The 26,655-nt window shown below is 43.3% G+C and overlaps 3 protein-coding genes across 5 annotated transcripts in view; 1 reads left to right on the top strand and 2 right to left on the bottom strand.

The window, feature by feature from the left end:
* Nucleotides 1-291: 291 nt before the first annotated feature.
* otud1 (OTU deubiquitinase 1) lies at nucleotides 292-2,442 on the bottom strand. Its single transcript, XM_026179442.2, has one exon. It carries the CDS (start codon nucleotides 2,201-2,203, stop codon nucleotides 842-844), a length of 1,362 nt encoding a protein of 453 aa, XP_026035227.2. The 5' UTR covers nucleotides 2,204-2,442; the 3' UTR covers nucleotides 292-841.
* Nucleotides 2,443-5,422: 2,980 nt separating this feature from the next.
* On the top strand, nucleotides 5,423-10,292 carry tgif1 (TGFB-induced factor homeobox 1). The gene is made up of 3 exons (XM_026179772.2): nucleotides 5,423-5,734; nucleotides 7,574-7,803; nucleotides 8,585-10,292. The coding sequence occupies exons 1-3, from the start codon at nucleotides 5,719-5,721 to the stop codon at nucleotides 9,260-9,262; spliced, it is 924 nt and encodes a 307-aa protein (XP_026035557.1). The 5' UTR covers nucleotides 5,423-5,718; the 3' UTR covers nucleotides 9,263-10,292.
* Nucleotides 10,293-11,449: 1,157 nt separating this feature from the next.
* The window catches only part of dlgap1b (discs, large (Drosophila) homolog-associated protein 1b), a 99,970-nt gene continuing 84,764 nt past the window's right edge, over nucleotides 11,450-26,655 (bottom strand). For 2 of the 3 annotated variants that reach the window (XM_026179769.2, XM_026179770.2), the window contains 6 exons: nucleotides 21,552-21,937; nucleotides 21,384-21,463; nucleotides 16,904-17,319; nucleotides 15,690-15,781; nucleotides 14,791-14,943; nucleotides 11,450-14,237 (listed from right to left, as the gene is read on the bottom strand). In XM_026179769.2, the coding sequence (XP_026035554.1) occupies nucleotides 14,022-14,237; nucleotides 14,791-14,943; nucleotides 15,690-15,781; nucleotides 16,904-17,319; nucleotides 21,384-21,463; nucleotides 21,552-21,937 (1,343 nt within the window). In that variant the 3' untranslated portion in view covers nucleotides 11,450-14,021. Of the gene's footprint in view, nucleotides 14,535-14,790; nucleotides 14,944-15,689; nucleotides 15,782-16,903; nucleotides 17,320-21,383; nucleotides 21,464-21,551; nucleotides 21,938-26,655 lie in introns of all 3 variants that reach the window. The other variant, XM_026179771.2, reaches the window with a different exon arrangement.

Genomic DNA, 26,655 nt, shown 5'->3' on the forward strand with positions numbered 1-26,655 from the left:
CCGTGGTCCCTTAATACACCGAGTTCGGCAGCCTGACCTGAATGAGAGGCTGCAGGGTCACTACATCATGTAATAAATTCCCAACATCACTTTTCACTTTAGGACACTGGTGAGTGGAGGATGACTGCAGCATGAACTGTGGTGGTGATGTGGTGGTTATGGACTGCCTTACACCTAAGATGAAACAGTGGATATCGCTAAAGCTGAATAACAAATGTATGAAAATGTAGGCGATAAACAAATAGCGGGACAACGAGCATGTAAATTAAAAATGAAGCCACTGCAAGTTAGTGTGTTTTTGTCTTAACTTTATTTTGAAATTCTTTGTCAAATGTCGAAAAAGTACTGGAATAATGGAAAATGAACCGTTGAATCATTCTCGCAGACACAAACCAAGCACTGTGAACTACTCTTAGAGGAATTTTGTGCAAATGAGTAGCTAAACACATGGAAAATGCAAACCAGATTTCTCTTTGTCTGAAAATATTGGGCAGTTGCCAAAGCATGAGAAGCACGACAAAAAAATAATAATAACTGGTCAGCTGAGAGAGGGCAAATAAAAATAGTACACTCCAAAAGCACTCAGCCACATCTGAACAGCATTAGAGAATTTCACTCATGTCAACATCACCCAAACTATCAAGAACAGACTCACACACTGTCAAACTCTTTCGGAGACAACTAGCGTTAATTTCAAAACGCTGGCATAGACATGAACCAAAGTATGTGCACTGCACGTCTTTTTGCTCCTTAAAAAATCCTTAAAAAACAATAATTTAAAGCACGTAGAAACAAAGCAGAACCATTCATCTCTATTCCTCTGTAATGCGCTGTATTTCGTTTACACGGACCCATTCTGCTCAATGTACATTTTGGATAATGAGGCTGCCATCGACTTTGCCAGTTCCTCGTCCCGTTTCTTTTGCATCTGCGAGTTTCGGCACCAGTCCTCATACTCTGGGTTGGGCAGACACCTGTCCAAGAGAACGTCATAGTGACCGTTGCTCAGCCAACTCAGCCAGATAGCTGGTTTGGAAGGATCCTCCTCTCCAAGAAAGTGCACCATGGTGGAGACAGTGGGACTCTCCAAGCTGCCCCCTGTTGTGAGGTGGATGTTGACATTCAGCATCTGGCTCATGGCGAGAAGCTCGGGGTAACCGGCCCAAGTGCCGTCCTGCGCTGCATTGATCAGGAATTCCCCCACATCCTCTTCAATGATAGGGTTGAACTCGTCAAGGTGGTCAGCGATGTGGTGCACCGTCCGCTCCCTCAGCTCTGCATGTCTCGACTGGTCCCCGTATGTGGCTTTAGACACAGCCCTGTACAGACAGTTGCCATCTGGAATGATTTGATACCTGTATTTGTGCCTCTCCTGGAGGTACTTATTTTGCTTTTCCACTTCAGCCAGGTATCGGGCGACTTTGTCGTTGATCTCCCCTCTCTCCTGGACTCTCTGTGGAAGGGACTCCTGCAGAACACTGAGCTCAAAAGCCCGTCTCTCTTCTGATGCTGGAGCAGCTTTGGTCGTGCTCATTAAGCTAAAATCTTCTTTTATGAGACCCTTAGGCTGTACTGCCTTGGGGGGAACCAGCTCCTTGTCTTTCAATGAGGCCCACGTCTTGCTTCTGAAGGGGGTAATAGTTAGTGAAATTCCATCATCCCCACCTGAAGTTTCCACCGTTCTCTTGTATTCTTCTATTCTGGGTCCACTGGTGTTGTTGCTGTTGGTAAGCTGATTTCCAGTCAGTTCTGGGCAGTCTGGGAAAAGCTCATCTGTCCCATTGCTCAATTGATCTATCAAGTCCACTATCACATCAGGGTCGCAGTCATTACAGAGTAAAGTTTCACCGCTATGAGAGTCTGGGGAAGGTGGTTTGACTTTGGACTCCCTCATAACATGCACAGGCACAGACCTCTCCACTCCATCAGGTCTCCGGATTAAAATTTCAGCAGTCGAGGTGAAGTAAATTGGCCTCATGGTTGAAGCTTCGTAACACGACAAGGCAGGCATGTTTGCGGAAGACACAGACTCGCTCACCGGATCACCGTTGGTCGCTGAAGTTGCGTCTGGTTGAGTAAATCCCGGCCTGTCAGCCTCAGAGGAACTTGCCCCGTTCAAACGCGCAGAAGCGGTCGACAAAGTTATTGTAACTTTGCGAGACGACCTCGGGTAGTGTGTCAGCACACTGTTGTACAACTGCATTTTGAAAGAGTCCTTTATACTGAACGGCGCGGCTGGGCTGTTACGGAAAGATGACAACAATAGCTAAAAATACTCTCCGTGTCATCAACAACAGCAAAGTTGTAGGGAAGGTTTCCATGGCTCTGAGTCCCGCTGTCATTGACACACAGAGACGACTAGACTGTCCAGTTTAGTCCTCTTGCGTCATTTGCAGTTGGGGTGCCTCCCTAATTTTAGACTCCAAACTGTAACAGGACCCAGTCCTCTTCGACAGAATCAAGTCCGACGAAATAAAGCCAAAAAACACTTTTCAGTTGAATTATTTCAAAATAAAATTCATGGTTTACGCACACGTGCGCCTTCGTTATGAGCGATCATGCTTTACTGCCTTAGATCAATGAGCAAAAGTTTCTTTAAAAAAGTCAAACTTTTAAAAAATGTTTTCATGCTGATAAACAGGAAAAGATGCTTTAACTTTAAAGTGCAAAAAATCCTTACAAAATAGTGAACGTTTTTATTTTTATGTTTTAAGAAGTCTCATAACTAGTTCACTAAGAATACCACGTTTACTGGGTTTTAATTTACTTTCAAAAAGTCCATTGTGGTGTTGCTTTCATTCAAATAGCCACATAATCATCAAATACACTTTCTTCCTCTTTACTAACATGATGACTTGAAATGAAATGAGCACTTCAAATGACAAGGTAATCTAAATAAAAACAGCGCATCCAATTACTCGCTTTAGAATAGCAAAGTGTTAATTAAAGCAGATGTTCGTAAAGCTCAGTTTTAGTGTAATTAGGCCTAGGATTTTTATTTATTGATTTATTGCGAATGAACTGGAACAAAGGAAAAACACAGTCCGCCATAAATCCCGGATATGGGAACAATTTACCAGATTATGGTTGAACCTCATCATTTTGTGAACCCTAAAGTATTCTGATTCTGATATTTGAACCACAACAATCTTATTTTGAAAGAAAAAAACCACCAGTTTCCTGTACAGTTGTGGCTGTCTGTAAGTTCACACAGCTCTCCACGGGCGTCCTGACTGAAGCCGCGATGCTCGTGGACAAATGTGAAGGATTTGATGCGTCACAGTCAAATGAGTCGAGTGACACAACAGTAAAGCAGCAGAGCTACCGCTCAGCTAATTATCGTGTCTATTCTTTAAACAAAGCGTTTTACATTCGTTTCCCCTCTAAACAGATTTATGTGGTTCTTGTTATTAATCCTACAAAATAAACATAAAAACATTCATTAAACAAGTGCAGTGTTATCTCGGTCTGGAAAGTATAAAACAAACACTGAGCTTTATTTGTCGTCTTACATCACCACTGAATTCCCGTCATAGTAAGTGTAGATATTAATAAAAGAAATGACTCAAAAAAGCTCGCCAAATGTTGATTATACAGAAAGCATGAAATGCTCAACGTTTAAAATGAGTCATCAGCACAGCTAGTCTATCAGACTAAATGACTATTAATATTACTGCTATTATTAATTACAAAAATCAGCCAATCAATAAATATCATTTGATCTATTTTAATGTCACAACTGATGGGAAGCATACCTAGTATCTGACAGTAGCTGGCTTTGGCCTGCCAAACTTAGTCGTCTCTATTTTTAACAGTGACTGAGCTGGAAAACACACTCAGGCTGCTTGTGTTTGATTATAAAAATATTACTTCAGTGAGTGGGTGTACATTTATAGCAGCAAAAAAAACCCCAAACAACATTAACATTAATAATCAGTAAAGGTGACTGTTTATTTTTGTTTTGTTTTAATATGCTGTAATAGTATACTGAAACATAATAACACTTTCTAATACAGCCTGTGACTAAAGGTGAAATTCCCCTTGACTTTCCATGTATTTGACCTGAAATTACAATGTAATTGCATTAACCGACAAATACAACAGAGTAAGGAGGTAATAATTCAAGTATTTACATCAATCATTATACTATCATTACACATTATGCATTCATTTTGGCTAGTGTATTCAACAGGAAATCAGACACAAATTATACTCTAAGTAATTTTACGTAGTACATAATTTCCAGGTATTTTAAAGCAACTTCTTTCCTTCCTTATTTTCGCCTGAATTGCAGTGCAATTAAATCACCACCAGAGGGACCCCGAGGACCTCGTGTCTGCACGCCGCGTTGCATTCACGTACAGTTCCGCTTGTGTGCACGCGGAGGCGACATTTAGCTTCCGCAAAGAGCACTTGAATGCATGTCTGGAACAAATGCATGCAAAGAAACGATGCTACAGCAGCTGTCGCATGGTTGTGCACCGCATACAAATGAAGGCATTGATCGTTTTCTTCGCAGTGCTGCTGTTGTCTTTAGTAAGCCGAGCTGGTGCGCTAACCTCCAGCTGCTGCAAGGTTTGATCAATATATCCCGCAGCTACACCCATGTCCACACTGTATTTTTTAAGCATTTCCTCATTCCTGTGAGAAATTACAGGAGCTTCTCCTTATATAATGTTTACAATTCAATCGGGGTGACATCGATAGCGCATAAGAAACGTTTCACGCGTATCTATAGGGATACAGAAGAATGGACTACTACAGTCACAACACGGGAGGAGGAGGAGGAGGGGGATGCACAGTAGTATAAACACGAGATTTGCTGCTATTACCATAAACATAACACGAGGCCCCTATTGTAACACACTGCAGCAGCCTATACGAAGCCACATTGTTAAAAAGCACTCGCATGCAGAAGAATTATTGTTGGGAGTACGTGAAGGTAATTCTTCACGATGTAAACAAGCGATACGAAAGGTGATAAACCACAGACTGTGATAAGGCGATGAAGCTTGCACCACAAAAACACACCGACGCTCATTCGGAAATATGCGGCATAGCCTGTAGCAATAATGTGCTATATATATGTTTTAAATTACTGTGGTTAGTTTAGTTATTTTTAATCTGTAGGTGTTACCACGAGGTCCGCAGTGCTATCCCCCAGTCTGCTATTGTTGTCATTTTGCTTGCCCGCCTAAACAACGCTTTCTGCATATTATATATCTATATAGATATACATATCTATATATCTATATAGATATATATTCACTTTATTAGTAGGGTCAGCAGCAGTTAAAGCTCAGCAAGACTGTATTCATGTCAGTGGAACAAGCCATGCTGATGTCAGAGATTTTTCCTGTTCTCCACTGGTGGTGGGAGGATCTTTGCGTTTAGTCACGCAGCTGTCAAAGATAGCTGTCACCCAGTTTCAGGATCAAACACACAGTCAATGAGAAAAGGGGCTTTGAGCAGAAAGGGACGCAGAGATCTCAGGTAACCCACAACCCCCCACCCCCCTCTCCTGCCACCTCAAGTCTCCAAAGAAGGACGACTAGAAGAGAGAAGAACATCTAAAACGGGAAAAAAGAAGCATTTTTTAATGAACAAGGATTTTCGAGATTTCGGATACACGCTGGGGATATCTAGGGGGGAAAACACAGCTCTGACAGAGAATTTGTCTTCTCCGCTTGCCGAGGAATAAGCGGGCATTTTTTCAAGATGAAGACCAAAAAGGGTAGGTGGGATTTTTAAAAGAAATAACATTAAAGTATTAGGGAAGAGGAAAAAAACGACTTTAGACGGAGACGGCGTTAAAGAATGAGTAACAGAACCGTTTCCCTCATATGCAAACCATGCAGTCTATTGTTTCCTTTCCAGACATGACAGGGGGGCTTTTTCTGCCATGTGTTGGCGCGATGTCAAAAGTCGACAATAGCAAGGTTTAGCCACCGTTTTAGGTTATCTAAATGTGCTTTATTCAAGTTTTCACACAATAGGCTAACGCACGACTGTGTCGCCGTGTGTTGTTTTCCTAGTCGCGGTATAAACTGGGACAACTTTCAGAATGATTTAAAAGACGCTTTCGCCTTTTTTCTGTTACGGTGGAAACCTCATATAAGCTACATTTGTGAAGAAGTTTTTCGGTTCTTGATAAGTGGTGATAGTCGATACAAGTCAAAAGTTGTGCGACTGTTGTGACTTCAGGGGTTGTTACATTTTGGCAGCCTGTAAGCTTAAAAAAAACCTCGATATTTTGTATCTTTTTTAGTTACGAACAGCGAACGGAAACAGCCCCCAGCGCCTTTAAAATATGACCAAAATCCAAATGTAGGCTAATGTTCATCCTGACCTCATTGTGGGAACTTGCTGTTGCCTTGTTACATTCATGGACCTCGTGGTGCAGCTCGCTCGCGCACGCACGCACACAAAAGAACCTTCTTACAAGTTGTTCAAACTTAGAAAAACTGTCGTGTTTCTCGGGTTAAAATGTCTTTTTTCTGGCCTTTCAGTGGAAGCGACGTATTTCGGCTGGTGGAAAGTTTGCGCCAAAGTCGCTGTTTGCGAGTAGAAACTTTTGAAACGCGTACAAAGGAGCAGGCAGCCCTGGATTCTTTTGTTTAGTCTGGAGACGCTTATTTGCAACAGGTCTCCCCTCCCCCTTCGCCTCTCCAACCTACGTAATTACCTCATCCTGTTGGCCACTCTTGACTTGGGAACTTTCTTACTTCTTTCCCACTAGTTTGCCCGGGAGCTCACGGCTGTACAATAAATATCCTGGCCTGTTTTATTCGCTATGACCGCTTGGCTTCCCGTACAGTAGCCTAGGTGCTGGTGTCCAGGTGTAAATATTGACCTAAAATCACAGGAGCCAGTCTTTAATAAACCTCAGTGTGTCTTTATCATAAAGAGGAGGGACGCATATTAAGGTTTTGTATTGGTTAGTTACTAAATGGGACTGAAAATGTTTAATATATAATATGCCAGATGGAAAATGGGACAAATTTAAAAGCAGTTCAAAAGCACATCAGTTTGCCTGGGCTGTACTCTTGACATTCAAAGCAATTCAGAGCACTTCCTTTGATCATGATTGACTTCGATTAGATCCTAAGCCTCCCATTTAAAAAACAAAAAATACAGACTCTGTAATCTTTCAGATTCAGCGCTCCTGTTCTTCAAAACAAACTCTCCCCTTTTACACAGAGATTGTTGCTGTGCCAGCTATCAGCCTGTCTAGAATAGACCTGGCTTGTATTTGTTGAGGCAGGTTTTATAACTGACACAGCATCAGGCTAGCCTTTGTGACGTCCCCCCCTTTCTACATCCACCCTCCCCTTCTTCCTCCTCCTCACACCCTCCCTGGCTCCTTATATGAATCACATGGCTGAACTTGACAGCTTGCTTCTGACACATCAGCTGCCTCCCAGACAACTTGAGCGGCTGTGGCAGAGCCGCTCTGACAACGGGGTGGCTTGACATTAGAGGATATAAATTCTTCTTTGTCCTGGCCTCACACGCTCTTTTTTTTTTTTTTTTTTTTTTGTCCTTCTCTTGCACTCGCTCGTGATTTTTTTAGGTTTGATGATGCTGTCAGGCAGCGAGACTGACGATGAGGACAGCGTGGACGCCCCTCTGGATCTGTCGTCCAGCGCGGGGAGCAGTGGGAAGAGAAAACGGCGGGGAAATCTGCCCAAGGAGTCCGTTCAGATCCTCAGGGACTGGTTGTATGAGCACCGTTACAACGCCTACCCCTCTGAACAGGAGAAAGCCCTTTTGTCCAAGCAGACCCAGCTCTCTACACTGCAGGTACGGGCACAGATTCTGACGGAAAAAAGATAGTACCGCCTGAAGCTGTTTTTTTTTCTGCCATTAAGCCCAGAGAGAGTAAATAGACCACTGTAAAAGTCAAGAGGAAACAAGTGTCAGCTTGACTGAATCATTTCCTGTCTGGATCACAAACAAATTATGACACATACACACTGTGAATTGAAGGTCATCTAGATCAGCTTGATGTTGCAACATAAAAGTCTGAGACAAAGTGAGTAAACTTACTCCCTGTGTGCTGTGGGCTTGGCCGAGGCACTTGGACAGGAATTTCCCTCCCTCTAGCCCCTTTTCTATCCCAGCTGTCTGGGAACAATGCGGAGTCATTTACATAGTTAGAGCTGAAAGGCTCCTTAAGCCAGTTACGACTAGCCTGGAGGACTGAGAAAAAGAGTGGAGTGAACTGTGAATGCTGCTATTACAAAAGAGATTTATTTTTTTATTCAAAACTATTTTCAAGACAAGATTTCTAAATCTAAACTGACCTTTATTAAAAAAGGGGTTAGCTTATAATTAGAGGTGTCTTTTGTCATTTCTGCAGTGGTGAAATGATTAAAACAGGAAATGGTTGCGGTGTGTGAAATGTCAGCATGTGATAGGTAGGGTTTACCTTTCACTCGATTTCTCTGCTGACATGTGCAGACTGCACCTGGGGATAAATGTACCAGCAGATTTTCTTTCAAAGCGCAAGGCAGAATGGAAGCGAGCCATGTGACGCGCCTTTTCTGACTGTGTGGGTTGTTGTTGTTATCGTCTTCTGCAGGTGTGCAACTGGTTCATTAACGCACGCCGGAGACTTCTCCCGGAGATGCTGAGGAAAGATGGCAAAGATCCCAACCAGTTCACCATATCCAGGAAAGGTAGCAAAGCTGGTGACAGCTTCTCTGACAGCTCCCAGTCCCCGAAACACAGCAGCCCCGCGGCAGCCACAGAAGAGAGCTACGACAAACGGGTGCTGCACCCGTCTAGCTTCGACCCCGCCGTGCCCAGCGTCCTGAGAAAAGCGGTGTCCCCCACCGTGCCCTCTCCGACCTCCGCGTCCCCGTCTCCTGGGCTCGTGCCCACCCGGCCTTCTGTCATCTGTCACACTACTGTCACCACAGCAATGCAAACCAGCCCGACAGCTTCCCACCCCAGCGCGCCCGGCATGAACTGTGACAGGGCAGCTGAGTTGTTGCATGCCGTGCAGGCTCAAGCGCTGCTTAGGTGCCGGGAAGAAGGGCCAGGCAGTCAGCCACTACCCAACGCCACCCCCACTACCACCATCCTCAGCAGCACCAGCATAGAAGGCAACCTGAGCCCCCGCAGTGGGCTGTTCAACACCCCTCCCCCCACCCCTCCAGACCTCACACAAGACTTCAGCGGTTTCCAGCTCCTGGTGGATGTGGCCCTCAAACGGGCTGCAGAGATGGAGCTGCAGGCCAAACAGCTGGTCGCTTAAAGGAGGAAAGTTGACAGAAGTGGAGGAACTAGAGACTGACTTTGCATCTCAGCTGTGGAACTCTTCGTTTCAGTGACTCGTCTGCACGTAACAAAGAACAAAATCCACACGAAAGCCTGACCATTTCTATTTTTGGTATACCAATCAAATTGACATGGATGCTTTTCTTTCTTTCTTATTGAACAAAAAAAAGAAAAGAAAAAACGTATCGAGGTGCCTTGGCTGTAAGTTGTTTATACATTTCATATACATGTATCTTTATGTATCTACATGTGTATTTTATTTGCACACAGGGACCAAAAATGTTATCAGAACAATGCTGCCTGTCTTTATGTCTTTCCATTATACTGTATTGTAGTAAACGGAGCAAGAGCAAGAATCAGTCCTCCTTCACAGATCGGTCAGGTGGATTGGTCGCACCCACACGTTTTAATTTTTTTTTTTTCTTTAATTATTATTATTATTGTTCAACATTTCAGAGATCAGTTCATGATTGGTCTGCCTTGTTTGTTTGCACACTAAAGGCAGAGGAAGGTCATCTCAGTGTCTTAAAAATACTTTGCTCTTGGCATCTATGACAAACTTATTCACTACTGTAGTAAATGTTTGTTTTCATAAGTATAGTTTTTAATTTTTGTTATTTACTTTTAGCTATTTTTAAAAGGAAAAAACCCTTTATGCTTCTTTTTTTTAACTTTTCTTTTTGTCACTGAGGGGTGTTTCATAAGACCAATGTAGCAGGTTCTTAGCATGAGCCTTTATCCCATCACTCAGCGAAAAATGACGGCCAGTGGACTGGAAAAATTTAACACTACATATGTTTTTCTGCATTTGCTGTTTTACAACCTGACAAAAAAACAGCCCTTTTTAAAAAAATAAAAATCACCAAAAAACATTTCCTTGTATAATAGGACCATGTGTATAGTTAATGTGACATGATGCCCAATGATGTGATTTCTTTTCATACTGTGCAATGTTTGTGGCAACTAGGGGTCACATGGGATTCAAATAAAGTTTTGTTTTTTCTACATCTCAGAGTTGATCATTTTTATTCAAGTATTTTGCCCTGCTTTGGATCATTCAGATCACTTAACTCTACTGCACACATTTATCCCTTAATGTTGGGAGTAGTGTGTTTAGTTTAATTGTTCAGTGTATATAAAAGAAGGGAATATGAGAAAACAATAGTGTAGCATTCCTGTCTTTCTACAGGATGCAGTCCTGTGTGTGCGAATGCTTTAAAACAGCTCCCATGCATTAGCATAATCCTGTATAAATTAACACAGGTAAACAGCAGACGTCGACACTTTCTCGCTGACAGGGTTTACGTGCCAATAAAGTCAGTGTAAGGAAGCTTACATATGAGTACAGCTGTTCCCATCTGGCAATGCTTCTCTGTTGTTCTCTGTATTAGGTCAGGCAGGTACACCTTACTGTTTTTGTTATTATACCCGTCTTTTAAGCTGAACAGCAGTTTACTTTTAGGATTTTAAGGGGATCTTTTTTTAAACATCTTCATTAAAATGATAATCCGCAACGTTACCTGTTCACTAACTAGCAGGCTATGATATGTAACCACTCAAGATCAGGGGTTGAATGCAATTGAACTGCAGTTAATACCATGTAGCACTGACAAATTCAGCATTTATACATGCTGCATTATCATATTTGATAGGCTAACTTTTGATCAACTGATGAAACATTAACTCATTTAATAGCATAATAGGTGGAACAGGCAGGATTCCTTTGAACCTTTTGTCGGTTCCTGTCAGAGGTGACAGAGGTTGGGTCTGATCTAAATGATGTAATCACTAAGGGTTTAAACAGACCTCCAGGCACACAAGTAGGCAGATGCAGCCCACCATAGAGGACCATATGATGGGTAGATTGACCCAGGGCAGGCCATACACAGAGACAACACCCCCACAACCCTTTACCCTAACTCTAGCCACCGAAGCCAGCACACCTCGCCTCAGCATGACTGATGTGTGAATGACAAATCACCAGAAGCTGCACGTACAGAAACGTCAAGGCTAAGCCGAGGCCAAAAGCGGCGTCTAATTATGGGGATCCGCCCCTGCGGATGGGAAATGCCCTAAAAACACACCACGCTGGCCTTGTAATCGGTTTAATTATATTCTAATTGAGAACACATGTGACAGGAAAGAAATGAACACAACAAAATTATGGCAATGAGGTTTTTTAATGCTGATAAGAGCTCATACACGTGCCATAACATCAAGAGTGTAATAACATTAATTACAAAATGTATATCTGCTTGTAATATGTTGTTTTGTTCTTTTAGTTTACATTTACATAGGGAAACATTCATGTATGTACAAATGTTTATTTGAAGGTTTTTCTCTTAATATAACTACATCACAAGTTTCAGATTTGCCAGGACTGCTGGAGTGAGTTTAGCAATTAAAGCACAATCCAACATTCTGGTTTCTAACTCCCTGCTATACCAGGAGGGTTATATTGATATGTTAATATAATAAACATAAATAAATGAATTGTTTATTCGACAGACAGTTTGACTTAAAACAAGTTCCAAAGAAAAAGTACTAAAATGAGCTTTGTCTATATTAAATGGCATGAAGTTTGAACTATACTTATAAGCACCCTCTCTAAAAATATTTATTGACCAACTAAAGGAGTTACAAATCATACTGTATGGTTACATCATCTTCGCACATCTCTCGATGAAAAGCTCAGGTAGTAGTTCAACATTGTGGGACAAATAAAAGGAATATACCGTGTTTCCTATAGTTATCCAATGGCACACAACTTTATCAGATCAATACAGAAAATTGGACTACACACCAAAGTTCTGCTAGTCCGTGAAGAATTAAGTGACCATAAACTGACTCGGGATTGTCTCCACATTCAAGCAGCTGACAGAAGTACCTTGTTTTACTGCAGTAAGCCGGGTTGAGACGCTCAGTAGAAACATAATTGAGAATATGGTATGGACACTGGTTGCTTTATTAAGATCATGGCCTATCCTGCTGGCAGGAATTATGTACAACAAGAGACAACAATATGGGTCATATACAGTCAGATGAAGTCAGTCACACTCTCTCTCTGAACCTCGCCAACACGCAAACACACACTCACTCACACACACACACACACACACACACACATCTTCCCCTGAGACTGCAGTTGTGCTCGACTAGCGCGATAGAAATTAAGGCTGATCACTGAAACGGAAAAGACAAAAAAGGCGCCTGTCATGCTGGAGAACATAAATAAAACACAAACACAGTATAAGGGCCTTGTTTTCAGTGCATAATAATAATAATATAATAACAATGGCAATAAACAGTCATTGTTCTCCTAATCAATAAATTAAACACTAATACAAAATATTAGAAACTGGATTCTTTTTTTCTTTATGACCTTCAAATAATTGCTTCATTTAGAGGCAGAGGGAGTGCACACACAGTGAGGAGAAATAGTCCTTTCTCAGTCCCGTAGTCTCAATACTGTCCATAAACTCTTCTTGTCTAAAAATGACATAATAAAATATCGTACAACTACCAGTATTGTACCACATATGAGTCCTTTAGCTTAGTCTGTTACACTGAAGAGTTTAAACGTGGTGTGAGTAAGGAATAAATCTGTTAAAAAAGACAAAAATATCAGTTACCTTGTGTAAGCATGCACTTCATGTCATTATATATCCTTTATACAAACTTGTTCTGCTCAGTCTCAATTCAGACAAGACGGGTGATTTGTTTTACAGTCTGCTGATGCTGCTACCTTAATCTTCGATTACAGCTAGGACCCTTTAGACCTAGAAAAATAGGAAGCACTTTTGAAACAAACAAGTTAAACAAAACACGCACACGCTCATCCTGTCACACATACAACACATATTCGGTTTGTGGCATTTTCTGGGAACCTTTCAGGGTACTGCACTCTTTGCAGAGGCCGAAAACCTAACTCCTACTGTCTGAGGAGCCACTTTGCTGAACCTGAAGGAGCAAAATCTAACCTCTTGACCTTTCCTCCCGCAACTGGAAGGACCCACTTTCAGGCAGAAGGTGAACTGTGTTACCAGCTGCCTCTATAAGCAGGCTTTTTAATATTACGTTTTAAAATGTGACCTCAATAAACAAAACACAGACTTTTGTGGCTGTAGTACTCTTAGAGTCAGATATTGATTTCTTTTTAAAAACTAGATTTTTTTTAAATAGAAAATATAACATAATAAATATCAAGAATGATTCTGGTCTGGTCTCTTCAGTTGATCTGATAGATTAAATACATCACTTACAACTGCCTGTGTGTTTGCACGTAAGCACCTACACACGCGCAGAATCCCTCCACCATGTTATTGCGTCCTGGGCTCCTGAAACATATCCGTGTGAAGCAACACTGCTGTGCTACACCAGGCTTATCTTTGTAATATCAGGTCACTTAAAACGTGGGGATTAGTGAGATAATTCTTTGGGAGCAACGAGCAGGTGGAGGTACAAGGAACAGAGGGAGTGCTACATCAAAGCTGGGAGAAGGAAATGAAGGGAAGAAGAGACAGAAAGATAAATTAATTAAGTAATAAATAAATACTGTAAGTGTACATTACTTCTTCAACCAGCTTCCATAGCAACTGACTTCACAGTGATCTGGGAAGTCTGCAAAAAATGTGATTATGTTACAGTATGTTAGCACCGTAGCATTACCATTCAGTGCTATTGTGTTTATGGGACAGTGTACTGGACCTGTGTGTTGTTATATGAGTTTGTGTGTCTCATAGTCTGGTCTGAGCCTCAGGAATATAGATTTCGATACTGTCTGCGCTCTCGGTAGCAGAGCTCTGCCGAACTGACGCGGCGCGTTTGGCAGCTAGCAGGCGTTTGCGAGCCTCCAGACGCTGGCGCTCAGAGCTCTCCAGGGAGCGGTCCCTAGCCAGGGGAGGGTGGCCCTTCTGGGGCTTCTTTGGCACAGGAGGAGGCATCCTTCTCTCCTGGACAGGAATGACAAATAGTCTTAAAGACAGACCAGAGAGTCCTTATGGCAAGCTGCAGGTAAACACATGGACGAGCGACACGACTGCAGCCGGTTTGCATGAGGGTTAGCAAGAGCGGTGTGGCTGTTGCCGGCATAAGCATGCAATTTTTAATGAGGTTATGGTTCACAGTGGCAGCCATTTGTGTGGGGAAAGACAGCACGATGGTGGCCATTGCGTGAGGTAAAAGACCATTGGAGATGGGCAGGCCCCAACGGTGCATGGCAGGTAGAGTGGCTTCTCAAAAGCAGCTCACTGTCGACAAGACAGAACAAAACACACAAATACAAGTGATGGCGTCAGGCAGCCGACATGACAGTAAGCAACACATGTAAGCATGCTACAACAAAGCTTAACTGTAAATCATTAGGACTTACAATTCAAAGTATACAGTAATGACAGAAGATAGCATGCGGGTTAGTGGAGCATTCCAAAACAACACTGCAGTTAGGTCATTTGATTATTTAAAATGGAGTTGGCTGAAGTTCGTATTTGCCGTATGTGTCAGCACCTGAATTTCTGGAGGAGTCAGAGGTTTCCAGTTGTTGGCTTTCAGCTGGTGGAGTTCATCAAACTTCAGGCTAATGTTCTCAATGGACAGCTGGAGCATGTCCCAGAATCCAGCCAAGTCCTGAGAGACGGGCCGCGGGTGCGCATTTGGATTCTGATACACAAACATCACATGCATGGAAACCACACATAAAAAAATTAATACAGTTTATAAGATTATCACACACTTTTTCGAAAAAATACTATTGCTCTATAATATTTAATAGGAGTTAGAGGAATCACAAAATTGGCTTTAACTGTTTAGCCAAACATTTTTTAGAACTGCAGTGGAACAGATTTTCTATAAATCAGGTGAGACAGTTGCATCATATTGTGATAAGTGGGAGTACTGGAGTTGGTCTGAATCATAGACCTGCTGTGATTAAAAAACAGTTTCTTAATCTGTCTTGTCATCCTTCACTTAAGAAGGTTAAGCAATCCATTGCTACATAAACACAAACACAGCAGTATTCCAGTTGTATATTTTTGGATTTTTTTCTCAGTTAGTAAAAGACAAAAATGATTTTTTTAGTTAAATAAATCTTGCTGTTTTTAAATAGCTTAAATGTTTGTTAAATAATCTATAAATAATGCAACATAGAATTTTAAATTTTTAACAAAAGGCATAAAAAACATAAATCTCTGGGTTTTAATGAAGATATGTAAATCCTGGGATCAGCATTCAGATATCCACGCAGCCATGCTCTTTCCTTTCATCTGCGAGTGACTGCAAAGATGTGATGTCTATAGTAGATGCATAGTAAATGAGTTCTGGCCTGGCCTGTCAGAGTGATTTGTGCAGGATGATGTCAGTGTGGGGGAGGGCTGAGGGGAGCATGCAGAGGATGAGGTGACACATACCAGATTCTCCTCACACAGCTCCCGGAACTGCTGGAACTTCTGGGACATCAGCAGCTGGGCACTCCCCACTGCACTGCGGATCTTACCCAGGACTGCAGAAAGACACAGACGCACATGCATGCACACACACACCCACACAATGCAATTACTCACAGGACTGCATACTGCAGGCATGTTGCACCACTAACAGAGGGGCTGCATTAGTAATGCAACAAAAAAGGATGGATTAGAAACCTGCTTCGTACGAGCATTTCAAAATACAAAACATCTGTGAACATCAGATGAGAATGACAGAAATCCATTTATATTTCACAATTCTTTTTCCAAAAATACAAAATCATTAAACACACAATGCAAAACACTGCATGTTTTAAGCATGGTCAAATCAAGCACCTGGTCTCAACAGCAACCTTTTATTTTTCTTACAATCACTTTCCAGCAGCCTCATGCATAAGATAAAAAAGGCTACACAACTAATTTAAATGTCACTGATCAGTGATATGGACTCAACTGCTAGGCAACTGCTAGTACATAAGGCTAGTGCTATTAGAAACTGAGAGGGTGAGTAATGAACCTGTGCTGCAGACAAAGACTTCAACCCCTTCAGGATGCGTGCGAGTGTGTCTGTGTGTGCACGTGTGCATTGTAGTCTGGGATCAGGGAAAATATGACCTTGAGACAGCCTCCCTGTTATCCATGTTCTGTGAGAAAATCTCTTGCCTGGAACCAAAACACTAGCTGCAAACGCAATGGCATTTTCAGTAAAACATGAAATCAGCTGCGCAGGTACGAATACAGTGCTTACAGTCTGTGGCTTGTTTACTCAGTCTGGTATGTCTGTTTGAGTGTACGTGTGTAAAACATATTTCGATGTGTGCATACAGGCGAGTGCTGTTCTGTGTGTTACATCAAGATGAAATAGTTGCCTTGAAGGGGCACTCGGCAAACCCTGTGTGAGAGATCGTTATGCAGTGTATCCAGAGGACACAAGCGTGGCTGGGCCCAGCAGTGGCCTATTGATAAGTATGCACGGTATGTCTGTGGAGGCCAGAGGGCCTGAGACAGGAACAAGCAGCTATTGTGGTCCAGTACCACGAATACCAGCACCCTCCAAATCAAAAGAGGAGAGGAGGAAAGGAGGAAAAATAGACCTAATATCACTGCATAACAGAGTAAAATTTATCATGACATCTAAACATAATGAATCAACTCACTCTCTTCAGGCAGCTCATTCTCCATCTCGTCCTGCTCCATCTGTTTACACCAGCCCTCCATACGCTCTGTCTCAGCCTGCAGTAACTTGAGGAACCAGCGGCCGTCACGCGGGCACACCGATCGCCCAACCGCCTCCAGAGCCTCACCCTCTGGTTCAGGTACGTTGTCCATCCAGGGGTCAGGAGGAGGCAGGATGGATGGGTCAAAGCCCACCTCCCCGTAGTCATCTCCGGCACAAGCGTGGTAGTGGTTCCCAGAGCCCTGGATGCTGACGGTGGAAGTGGCAGCATCACGTGAGTGCTGGCGCGGCATGGTGGCGCAGAGACGCGGCGGCAGGTCCGGAGCGTCTGATGGGTCGTCGAGGTCAGCCTGCACAGCTGTGGTTACACTGTTGGAGCGGGTCATTCTGCGGTGACTAGGAGAAGATGTAAGAATAAGTTTACATGGGACGCACAAAGGTATTATTGATTCTTCACCTGTTAAACATCTGATTAGTTTATTTTTATAGCCTTCCTTTTAGCAGCAATTATCATCACAATGATCTCAGCGATGAATAGCTTTTGTATTGTGGAACATCTTTTGTGTGTGAGTGTGCGTGTGCGTGTATGTTTTGTCACCTGGCTCATTCAATAGCAACAGTGTGTACAGGCCTCTGTCACACCGCAAGCCCTGCTGTGGGACCGCTGCGCATACACAAATAGTGGTAGCACAAAAACACACATGCACACACACTCACACCTGGAACCCTTCTCTACAGCTGGGCGTGCCATGTCGCATTTGACTCAGAGGCTTTGTGCCGCTGTCGGGCAGCCTCTGCCAAGTCTCTCCACACTATGTGCAACAGCAGAGACATGCACACACATACACACACACACACACAGAGCTGGCGATGTTCTATAGAGCAGCTCACCACCCAAGAGATAAATGGGATGTTAGAGGGATGCGGGTGCTGGGAGAGGAGAGGAGGGGGAGGGAACTGGCATGCTAACTTCACAGTGATTGGACAAGCCATTAGTCTAATAATTGATTACAGCTCATGACTTAAAGCACATAATTTAATAACATATAATAACATATACAAAAATGTAGCAGAGTGGTGGTCATTGAGACACTTTAAAAATAAGTGATACACTTTGATGAAAAGGCATAAAAGCCCTCATGGACATGGGCTCTAAGGATTAAAGAAAATAACTGGGTATTAGTGCTCATTTCAGTTTAACACAAATGCCCCCATTCAAAAATCCATTATACTACTGTGAGACATATATGGGATTACAATTGTCCTGTCAATAGACCCTCTCCACCAGGCCTGTTAGCTTTACTCTAAACCAAAAACTGCCCACAGTCCTCTCACACATGAAACCTCAACCTGACCTGCCTGCAGCATGACACACACAAATGATCACCTCTCGCTCAGCCCATCTCCGGACACACACTCCTCCTGAACTCTACCCATTCATCTTTACTTCCCCCTTTTTCTCATTCATCTCCCCTCTTCTGTGAACACAAAAAAAAAGAAAGCAAGATGGGAGTGGCGTCGGGTAGATCAAACAGCGTGTATGCGCTTTACGTGTACATGCCAGCAGCCCTTCGTGTGCGTGTATGTTTGTGTGAGTGTGAAGAGCAGTTAAAGAATAACTCCTCCAAGCAGGTGTTCAGAGCTAATGACCACAGCCTGCTTTCTATCAGGCTGCTAACAACTTCCTGCAGGGGCAGAAACAGGCAAAGCCAAACACTGCCCAGACAGACAGACGGTTAGATCAACAGACAAGAGGCAGAAGAACAAAAAGAACTAGGGCGTTTTAAAGGATAAAAGTTAATGTGAAAGAGGAAAAAAGCTATAAAACACAAGTAAGGTATGCAAGAGCTAATAAAAATCACAGAAAATCTTTCCTCTTCCTACATTCAAGTAATAGAAAGTGATAAATCACCACAGAGGTTGAGTTTTGCATTCCATATGTTGCTGCTGCTCTGAACCAGAAGGTCCTACGTTTTCTTCATTTTCCTGTCATCTGCAGATACTTGGTTTACACTTAAAAGCAAGAGGAAATGGCCCTAAAAAAAGAAACATGCCTTATTTGGATTTAATGTCTAACGAAAGCCTTCAGTCAGCTAGGGCAAAAACAAAAAGGCTAACATTGCTAATTATCCCTTATATTACGTTTTCAGGACTAGTGCAGTGCCTGTGTGTAACAAAGGCATTGCAGTTTGATGGGCTATCAGCCAAATGGTAAATCCCATGGCTGAGAAATGAAGTGTGTCAGAAAGTATCAAAAATGGCAGTTTTTAATTAATAAACATTGAAAATAGTTTTGTCTCTGTGGCTAATTTTCTTCTTCATACTAACATAACATGAGGTGTCTGCTAGGCCTCACCTCAGCTTACCTGAGTCACTGAACTGAACCTCTGTACATTGTTTGCAGTACTTTTGCCATTTGGAGACTTTTAAAATGTAATCATCTGAGAAATAGTTTGGTTTGATGTGATTTACAGCTTGCTAACTTCCCTTGCTACCCCTGGCTGATAACTTACTGCTCCACCCCCTCATCCAAATATGGTCACTTCTGGCCATAAAAAACACGGTGGCTGCTAAAACGTCAACTTTGGGGCTTTAAAATGCGGTCCACAACCCAGTAAGTGACATCACCGTGGTTACATCTTTACACTGTTAAAGCCTCTGATGACAAAGGCAGGAAGCTGCTGAAAACATACCATGGTGAAAGTGTGTCAGAAAGAATTTTTAGCCAAAACATGAGGAACACTTGTCTAAACAACTTCATATTAGACGCTGGACTTCTGGAACACGAGGTTCAGAGCAAAACATCTGCCGAGTAGGAAGTACATCAGATGAATGTTTGGTGAAGAAAGCGAAGAATGCACACAAGCACACAAATACAGAGAGAGTCCTTCATAAAACCATAGCAGTGTTAATTCCTCCTCTTGCTGGTGACAGGTAGTGACGGGAAAAATCAGGGCTGGCACTAGCCTTCATGGTGAGATTAGGAAAGAATCTGTACAGTGTCCAACATACCCTAAATTTAATTTGTGGGGTCGTAAAAGACCAACCTACATCAAATAAGTCATCCTGTTCAGTTTGCATTTAAGTAAATGCTTCATATACAAATATTATCATATTAAAAAAAATAGGTAAAAGAGAGAAGGAAGATGTTTGTCTAAAGACAAGCATGTTATTTGTTCTTTCCAACACTTTTACATCTCTTTCCACTGCCCGTCAGTTAATCCTAGTTCAAACAGCAAGCTGAGGTTATGACCTATGACTGCTGCATAAAAACACACAGACACTCACACCCACACACACACCTACAGACACACTGAAGAAGGCCGTAGGAGTCTGGCACTCTCACTGTCTGGGAATCTAATGTAGGGGGCAGCATGCCCAGACCTCCCAGGTGTGCACTCATACACACCCACACACACACCATTACAGATGAATGCCAACAGGTAAACAGTCATGCATGTATCAACAAAAATACATGCCAACCAACACCAAACATTAACCAGAAAAATGCATTAGCTGCAGTCCAGCATAACAACAAGTCCAAACTTAGGTAGACTACAGCCTATCTGGATGAGTTAATATTTGGCTTGGCGTATCCAGGAACTCAGAGCATGGTTGATCAGCTGAGACCTCCTCCTTTCAGAAATCCCCTAACATTCCACATCCAGCACATTTTGAAGTGCTGGACGTGGCCCTCTCTGTGACCTTTGATAAAAGCTTATGTCGCTTTGAATTTTAGAAGCATCCCTTCAATGAGTTGCAAAAACCAGGAACTGGCTAAACTGACTAGCTTTCCTAACTAAACAGAAGGTGACTTAAAAAAATAAAAGTGTGTGTGTGTGTGTGTGTGTGTGGGGGGGGGGGGTGGGGGGCGGGGGGGGGGGGGGATGAAAGCAGACAGATAAGCTACAAATGGCTGTGTCCCACCAGAGAACTTAAAGGAGTGTGGTGCAGTGTGAGCTAATGAAACAGCGAGCACACTAGGCTCTTCTCCTCAAACTGGGAACATGCAACAGAATAAACGGCTAACTGACAGCGCAGCGGTCTCTCGGACCTAAACAAACTCAATAAAACTCCCTCCTCTTCTCCCTCCCTCACTCCCTCCCACACATACACAAACACGCAGCCCCAAACAGCCTGAATCACAATGACTGGAGCAACAGATGGCTGTCAACTCACCCCCTCAGCTTTCCAATCTCCCTATACCACATCCTCTGGCCCAGCTGTCATTTGGGGCCCTTAGTTGAGGGGGCTCTGACGCCAGCCACCCCTCAACTGTGGACAGCTGCTGTAGGGAAGCCAGTGCGGAGGGGGGGTGGGGGGGGCAAAAGCTTGTAACGCACATTATCAACCTACCCTGGTTTCAAAAAGCCCTCTTTCTGATATCCCTGTTTCATCTCTCTTCTTACTTATCCAGTTTCCCTTTAAGAACATCTACTCCCTTTTTTGTTTCTACTCACCATCGCTCGTCCTCCACCTGAATTCCTATCGACTGGAATTTAGACTGCTCCTCTGTGGGCCCTCCTTCTTCTGGGTCCACCTAAGAGAAGGGGGAGAAATTCTCAAATTGTCTGCATGGCAGAAAAACTGGATTAGAACTCTGACTGAACCCCAGTCTCATTGCAAACCTGGATCCCTATGGACAGGCACTTGCGGAGAGCTTCTCTCTGCGCCTTGGTGTCCGCGGAGACGTGTGCAACTGCGGAAGTGGTGGCGGTGGCAGTGATGGTGATGGTGCTGTTGGTGACGTGCTGGCTCGCAGGGCCGTGCACCTGAGCGTTAGCTGCCTCTATGGCTGCCGTCAGGGCCTTCATGCTATCGATGCTCTCTGTAGAGTTGGACAGGCCCGGCTGGGAACTGATACCCGTTCGTGTGCCGGGACCCCCGTCCATGTACGCATCCTGGGCGGACTCGGTGCTGCTTTGGGCTGTGATCGATATAAAAGGTTTGGATGGGGTAGTTCGTGGTGGGACCGGAGGAGGGGTCTTTTTGTAGGTGGTGATGCATGATGACACTGCAAAGAAGACACACACAAAAAGACAGATGTCAGAAATATCTTGGTGCTTGAGTCTGTGTTAGAACCTAGAGGTGCGAGGTTTGAGAGAAGTGGATATTTGTGAAGCAGGGTCCACTTAAATGCAAGTACAATAATAATTTAATAGACATTTAAAGAAGTAAACGTAAAGTAGATGAAGGACATCAAACATACAGTAACCACCATTGAAATTAATTTTTTACATATATGTAGATAGATGGCAGTTCACCCAGAGGTCTTAGATGTCTGTGCTGCAGTCAAAATGTGCAGTAGATTAGAGCCAACTTTGACAAATCAGAGCTGCATCTAGGTGTTAGGATTAGTATGTCAGCCACTTGACCCACTGATCTAGATGGTTAAGCTCTATACGCACTGACTGTACACATCCAGAGCAATGTGATTGTGCCAAATATAGCTCTCCCTGCTTATGCGTCCTTATGTGACAGAAGGTAAATGACACTGCTGAAGCCAGCTACAGAGCTGCATGCACCCCCGAGGCTTTGTGTTAAATGCAAGTATGTATGGGAAAAAAAAATCATCATTGCTTTTCCCAGTAACTGTCTTCCTCTTGCATTCTCACCCTCTCATGTTACAGCTACAGGTTGTGTGCAGACAATGGAGCCTCTCTGACACACACACACTGAGTCAGAAGCCTTAGAAACATGCCAAAAGACAAGAAGCATAGCCTGTGTGAGGAAAGACAAAAACAGCCACCTCCTAACTATATTATGATTTGGAGTCTCCTTCCTGGCTTAGTGCTACCATCAAAAGTAGGTCGCCCTTTCTGCGTTCTGTGGCAAAACTAGGACGGCAGGTTTCCTGGATCCCTTTTTAATCCCTACAAAAGACAAACATCCTACCATGGTGAGATCGGGAGTCTGTGCGCGGCACACAACTGTTACCAACCACACCCAGCACACGCGGCGCTGTATATAACTATTACAGGGAGAGCTCTTGTTTGCTTTGTGTCTTGCCATCTCGCTGACAGCTACAGAGAGGCCTTAACATACTGGAGGTGAGCAGTGGGGCTGACTTCATCCTTTTGGTTTGTCAGAGTCATTCGTTTGTACCCGTCCTCCTCCTCCTCCTCCTATTGAAGATTTGAGCCTCTTGACAAGCTGGAAAGTATTCAGATAAGATGAGTGCTGCACTGAGTGGAGATCACAGCTTGTGAGTGTCTTTGATGATGGCAAAACAAACCACAATAAAGGGAAAAAAGGATGATTTACTGTATTTCCTTCTGAAGCTAAATACCATATGTAATTCTTTACAGATAGTGTATGTGTGGGAATTACTGCCAAAACCAACAAACTTATCTAAGTGTGCCATATTTGCACTGTCGTCTCGTTCTAACAGTTTTCTAGGGAAAATGATCGACATCCAGGTCTAATCTTCAGAAAGGTCACACAGTACAAACCCATAAGAACAAAAAGATGTACATCACACACACGCATGCACTCACACACAGAAAGAGGGCGAGGTCCTGCCCCTATCAACCATGGGGTTTCAAAAGAGAGCATGCATCATCTTTCAGTTTCTATTCCCTGAAGTCATCTAAAAGTCACACGTGTGTGTATGTGCACATGTTGGATGACTGTATATGTGTGTGAACTCCTCTCAAGCCTACGGAAGGGTTAAAAAGGGTTTTTATCTGCTCAAAGGAAAAAAAAAGAAGAAAAAGACTGCATGAAACTGGAGACGACGCGCTGTATCCCACCCTAGCTGTCACTGTGAGAGCCAGACACAGTGGAGAATGACAGGGGTTTCAAATGCCAAGACAGGTTAAGTAAACACTCGGGAGTCTGAACATGCCCACGCACAAGTACGCGCACACAGGCCTGGAGAGGCACACAAATAACATTGACACAACCCTGCTTAACATTTCAGCTTCTCCACATCAAGGCAGACCGCACACTTCCTGCCAATGATATGCTCTCTATCCATCAGGAACTGTTGTCAGCAGCGTACCAGCCTGTACCAGTGACTCGTATGCAAACTCGTGAAAGGATGTGAAGTCAAGCATTTAACAAAATAAAGGATTTTAGTTTTATGTTGAAAAATCTTTCAACTATAATGAAATTAAACAAGTGAATCCTTTAACTTTAGCCTGTATGTACAGAAAAATTAGTGGAAAACATCTGACCAAAACAACTTCCCGGATTAGACTGAGACCAAGTTTCCAGTTTCCACATAGCTGATAAGAAAATAGCTTGACCGCCTTACAGCCATGAAAGCATTAGACAGCTATACTGCCCTGGACCTCCCACACTCGCAAGCATTCAAGGACAGAGTAAAGCAGGAATGTGATGCATGACTCCATCAAACCCTTAGAAAGGAATGTGAAAACCTCTCTTTACTAACCACAGATAAACAGTGACGAGCACACAGAGAGGTTTGTCTGTCACTTTATAATATCAGGTCAGTGCAGCCTTGATCAAAGAGTAAAGAAAGTTCATATTCTCTTGTGTGCAAAAAAACAAAAACAAAACAGGACTAACTTCCTCGCTTAATGGAAAGAAGAATGTGGAATTTTATCTCTCTTCCCACTGAGAGGTAGGTGCAGCCTGCTGCAAGCATTGTCATCTCCAAGAGGAGAGGAGTTTGTGAATGACAAAACTTTAGTGGCTCTCTGCCAAATCCTCTTTTGACAAACGCTTCAAAAGTCCCATGCAGACAAGTTGGTGTGAATAGCAGTTCTTCTTGGCAGGGCACTCTCCCCACCCGTGGGCTTGATAATATCAAAGAAAGCCCTCTTCCCTCCCCTGAGACAAAGCAAGTCTCCATTCATTTCTCCGGCCTTAGGAACAAAAACAGACTCGCTAGCCACCTCTTTTTTTCCCTTTTCTTTTTTTTGACTGCGCCCCATTTGTGTGCCTGCATAGGTGTATGCTGTTTCCTTTATTTAATCACCGTGTTCATGTTACTAGACAGATTGAAGGCAGGCAGCTGCCTTGTAATCTCCAATCTGTATATCTGTGGGATAGGCCACTTCAAAGAGCAGACGGTTTGGTTTAAGAGGCTAGCTAACAGGAATGAGCTCCCCCGTGCGGGGGCCAAGGGCAAATCCACCACCATCCAAAGAAATACAAAGACTGGGATGAGGGGCGGTCGGTATGGGGGAATATTGACAGCTGCGTCCAGCTGCACTATGTTTGGGATCAGGGTCTGCCAGAGGGGAGAGAAGAGCGAACACAGAAGAAGAGTCGAACAAGACGGAGGAGGAGGGACTGGGGTAAATCACAGAGTTACTGCCCGACTCCTTCTGCTCACTTTGTCCATTTGTCCGTCTCACTCCCCATCAAGCACACTCACTCACACAGAGGCCCAGCTGGAGTCCTTTGTGATAGCGTCACCATGGCATCACATAGCAACATAAAGTTTGCTGGGAGGCCTGGTATTTTACCACCAGCAAGCAGAGAAAGAGCTTCCACTGGTCATTTGTTTACTCTGACAGGTTACACCAGTCAACAGGAAAACTTAAAAGCTGAAGTGAAAAAGTGAAACAAAAAGCAGAATATCAGCAGAGGCACGGCAGCTGAGCGCTCCTGCGCTGTAAATAAATATCCCAGAGCGTTTTGTTTTTTTTGGGGGGTTTTTTGCCTTGAACAGCTGCCTTTGTACAGCTGAATGCTAAAGTCTACCAACCAGTTTTTCTTGGACTGTTTTCAAAAAGGCTTGTCATTGTGTTTCAGGGACAGTGTTATTGGATGACAAGCACTTGAAAGGTTCAGACCGTATGACGTTTCACTGCTGTTCTGAACAACAGTGCAGCACTAATACCAATCCTGACTCAACACTGCCTCTAGATGGCTACTTTAAACTGAAAGAAACTGAAAGAGATTACGAGAAGCCTTGTCCTTTAACATTTTCTACATGCTAAAAACAAAACTTAAGATAGCAGATTAGCTGTTTGTTACTTATCACTGTTAAGTTAGTATTACAGACACAACAAACACGGCACATGATATACAATGAAACATGAACGTTTCTGACAGGCCTGTGAGTCACCTAAAAGTTTCTATGAGACTTCGAAGTCAGTCTGCAGCTCCCAGCCACCAGAGGTCAAAGGGCAGCAGAAAGGGTTTCTGCTCTCCAGATGCCTGAGCACTCAGTAACAATAGCTCACTGTGTGTGCCTATGCATATATGTGAGAAGGAGGGGAAGGTGGCGGTCTGCACTGCCCTTTAAAGGAGTATATTTAGCATGTGTGAGTGCTTTTGGGGGTGGTAGTCTTTAGTGCAAATGGTGCCAAAGTTGTAAACATCCTGAAACTGCTGATTTAAATGTATTTTTTTACGTTATCATAAGGATGCATATCAGTATGAAACATGTGTCAAATATGCCTCTAGTGTCCTCACACCAGCAGTGCTATCAACAAAGTTGTGTTCTCAGCGTGCCCCTACTGACAGCAACCCGTGACAACAGTGGGTAACTGCCCTGGCAGGCTTGTGTCTCCTGAATCACTAGATAAGAGTTTGTTTACAACTGTCAGCCACCGCTAAATCTGGCAGGCAGCTGCTCCCTGTTAGGCAATAGATTTATTTCACTTAACCTACTTTCCTGTGTTCCAAGTTCAAATAGAAAGCCTGGTTACCTGGATTCCTCTTTTATGGCTTGATGCTCTCCTCGCCCTGTCAATCAGTGACAGGTGTGGACAGATACAATGTGGACTGAGACGTTAAAAACTAAAGGGGAAA

This window comes from Astatotilapia calliptera, chromosome 9 (genome assembly GCF_964374335.1).
Source record: "Astatotilapia calliptera chromosome 9, fAstCal68.1, whole genome shotgun sequence".
In the NCBI taxonomy this organism is placed as follows: domain Eukaryota; kingdom Metazoa; phylum Chordata; class Actinopteri; order Cichliformes; family Cichlidae; genus Astatotilapia; species Astatotilapia calliptera.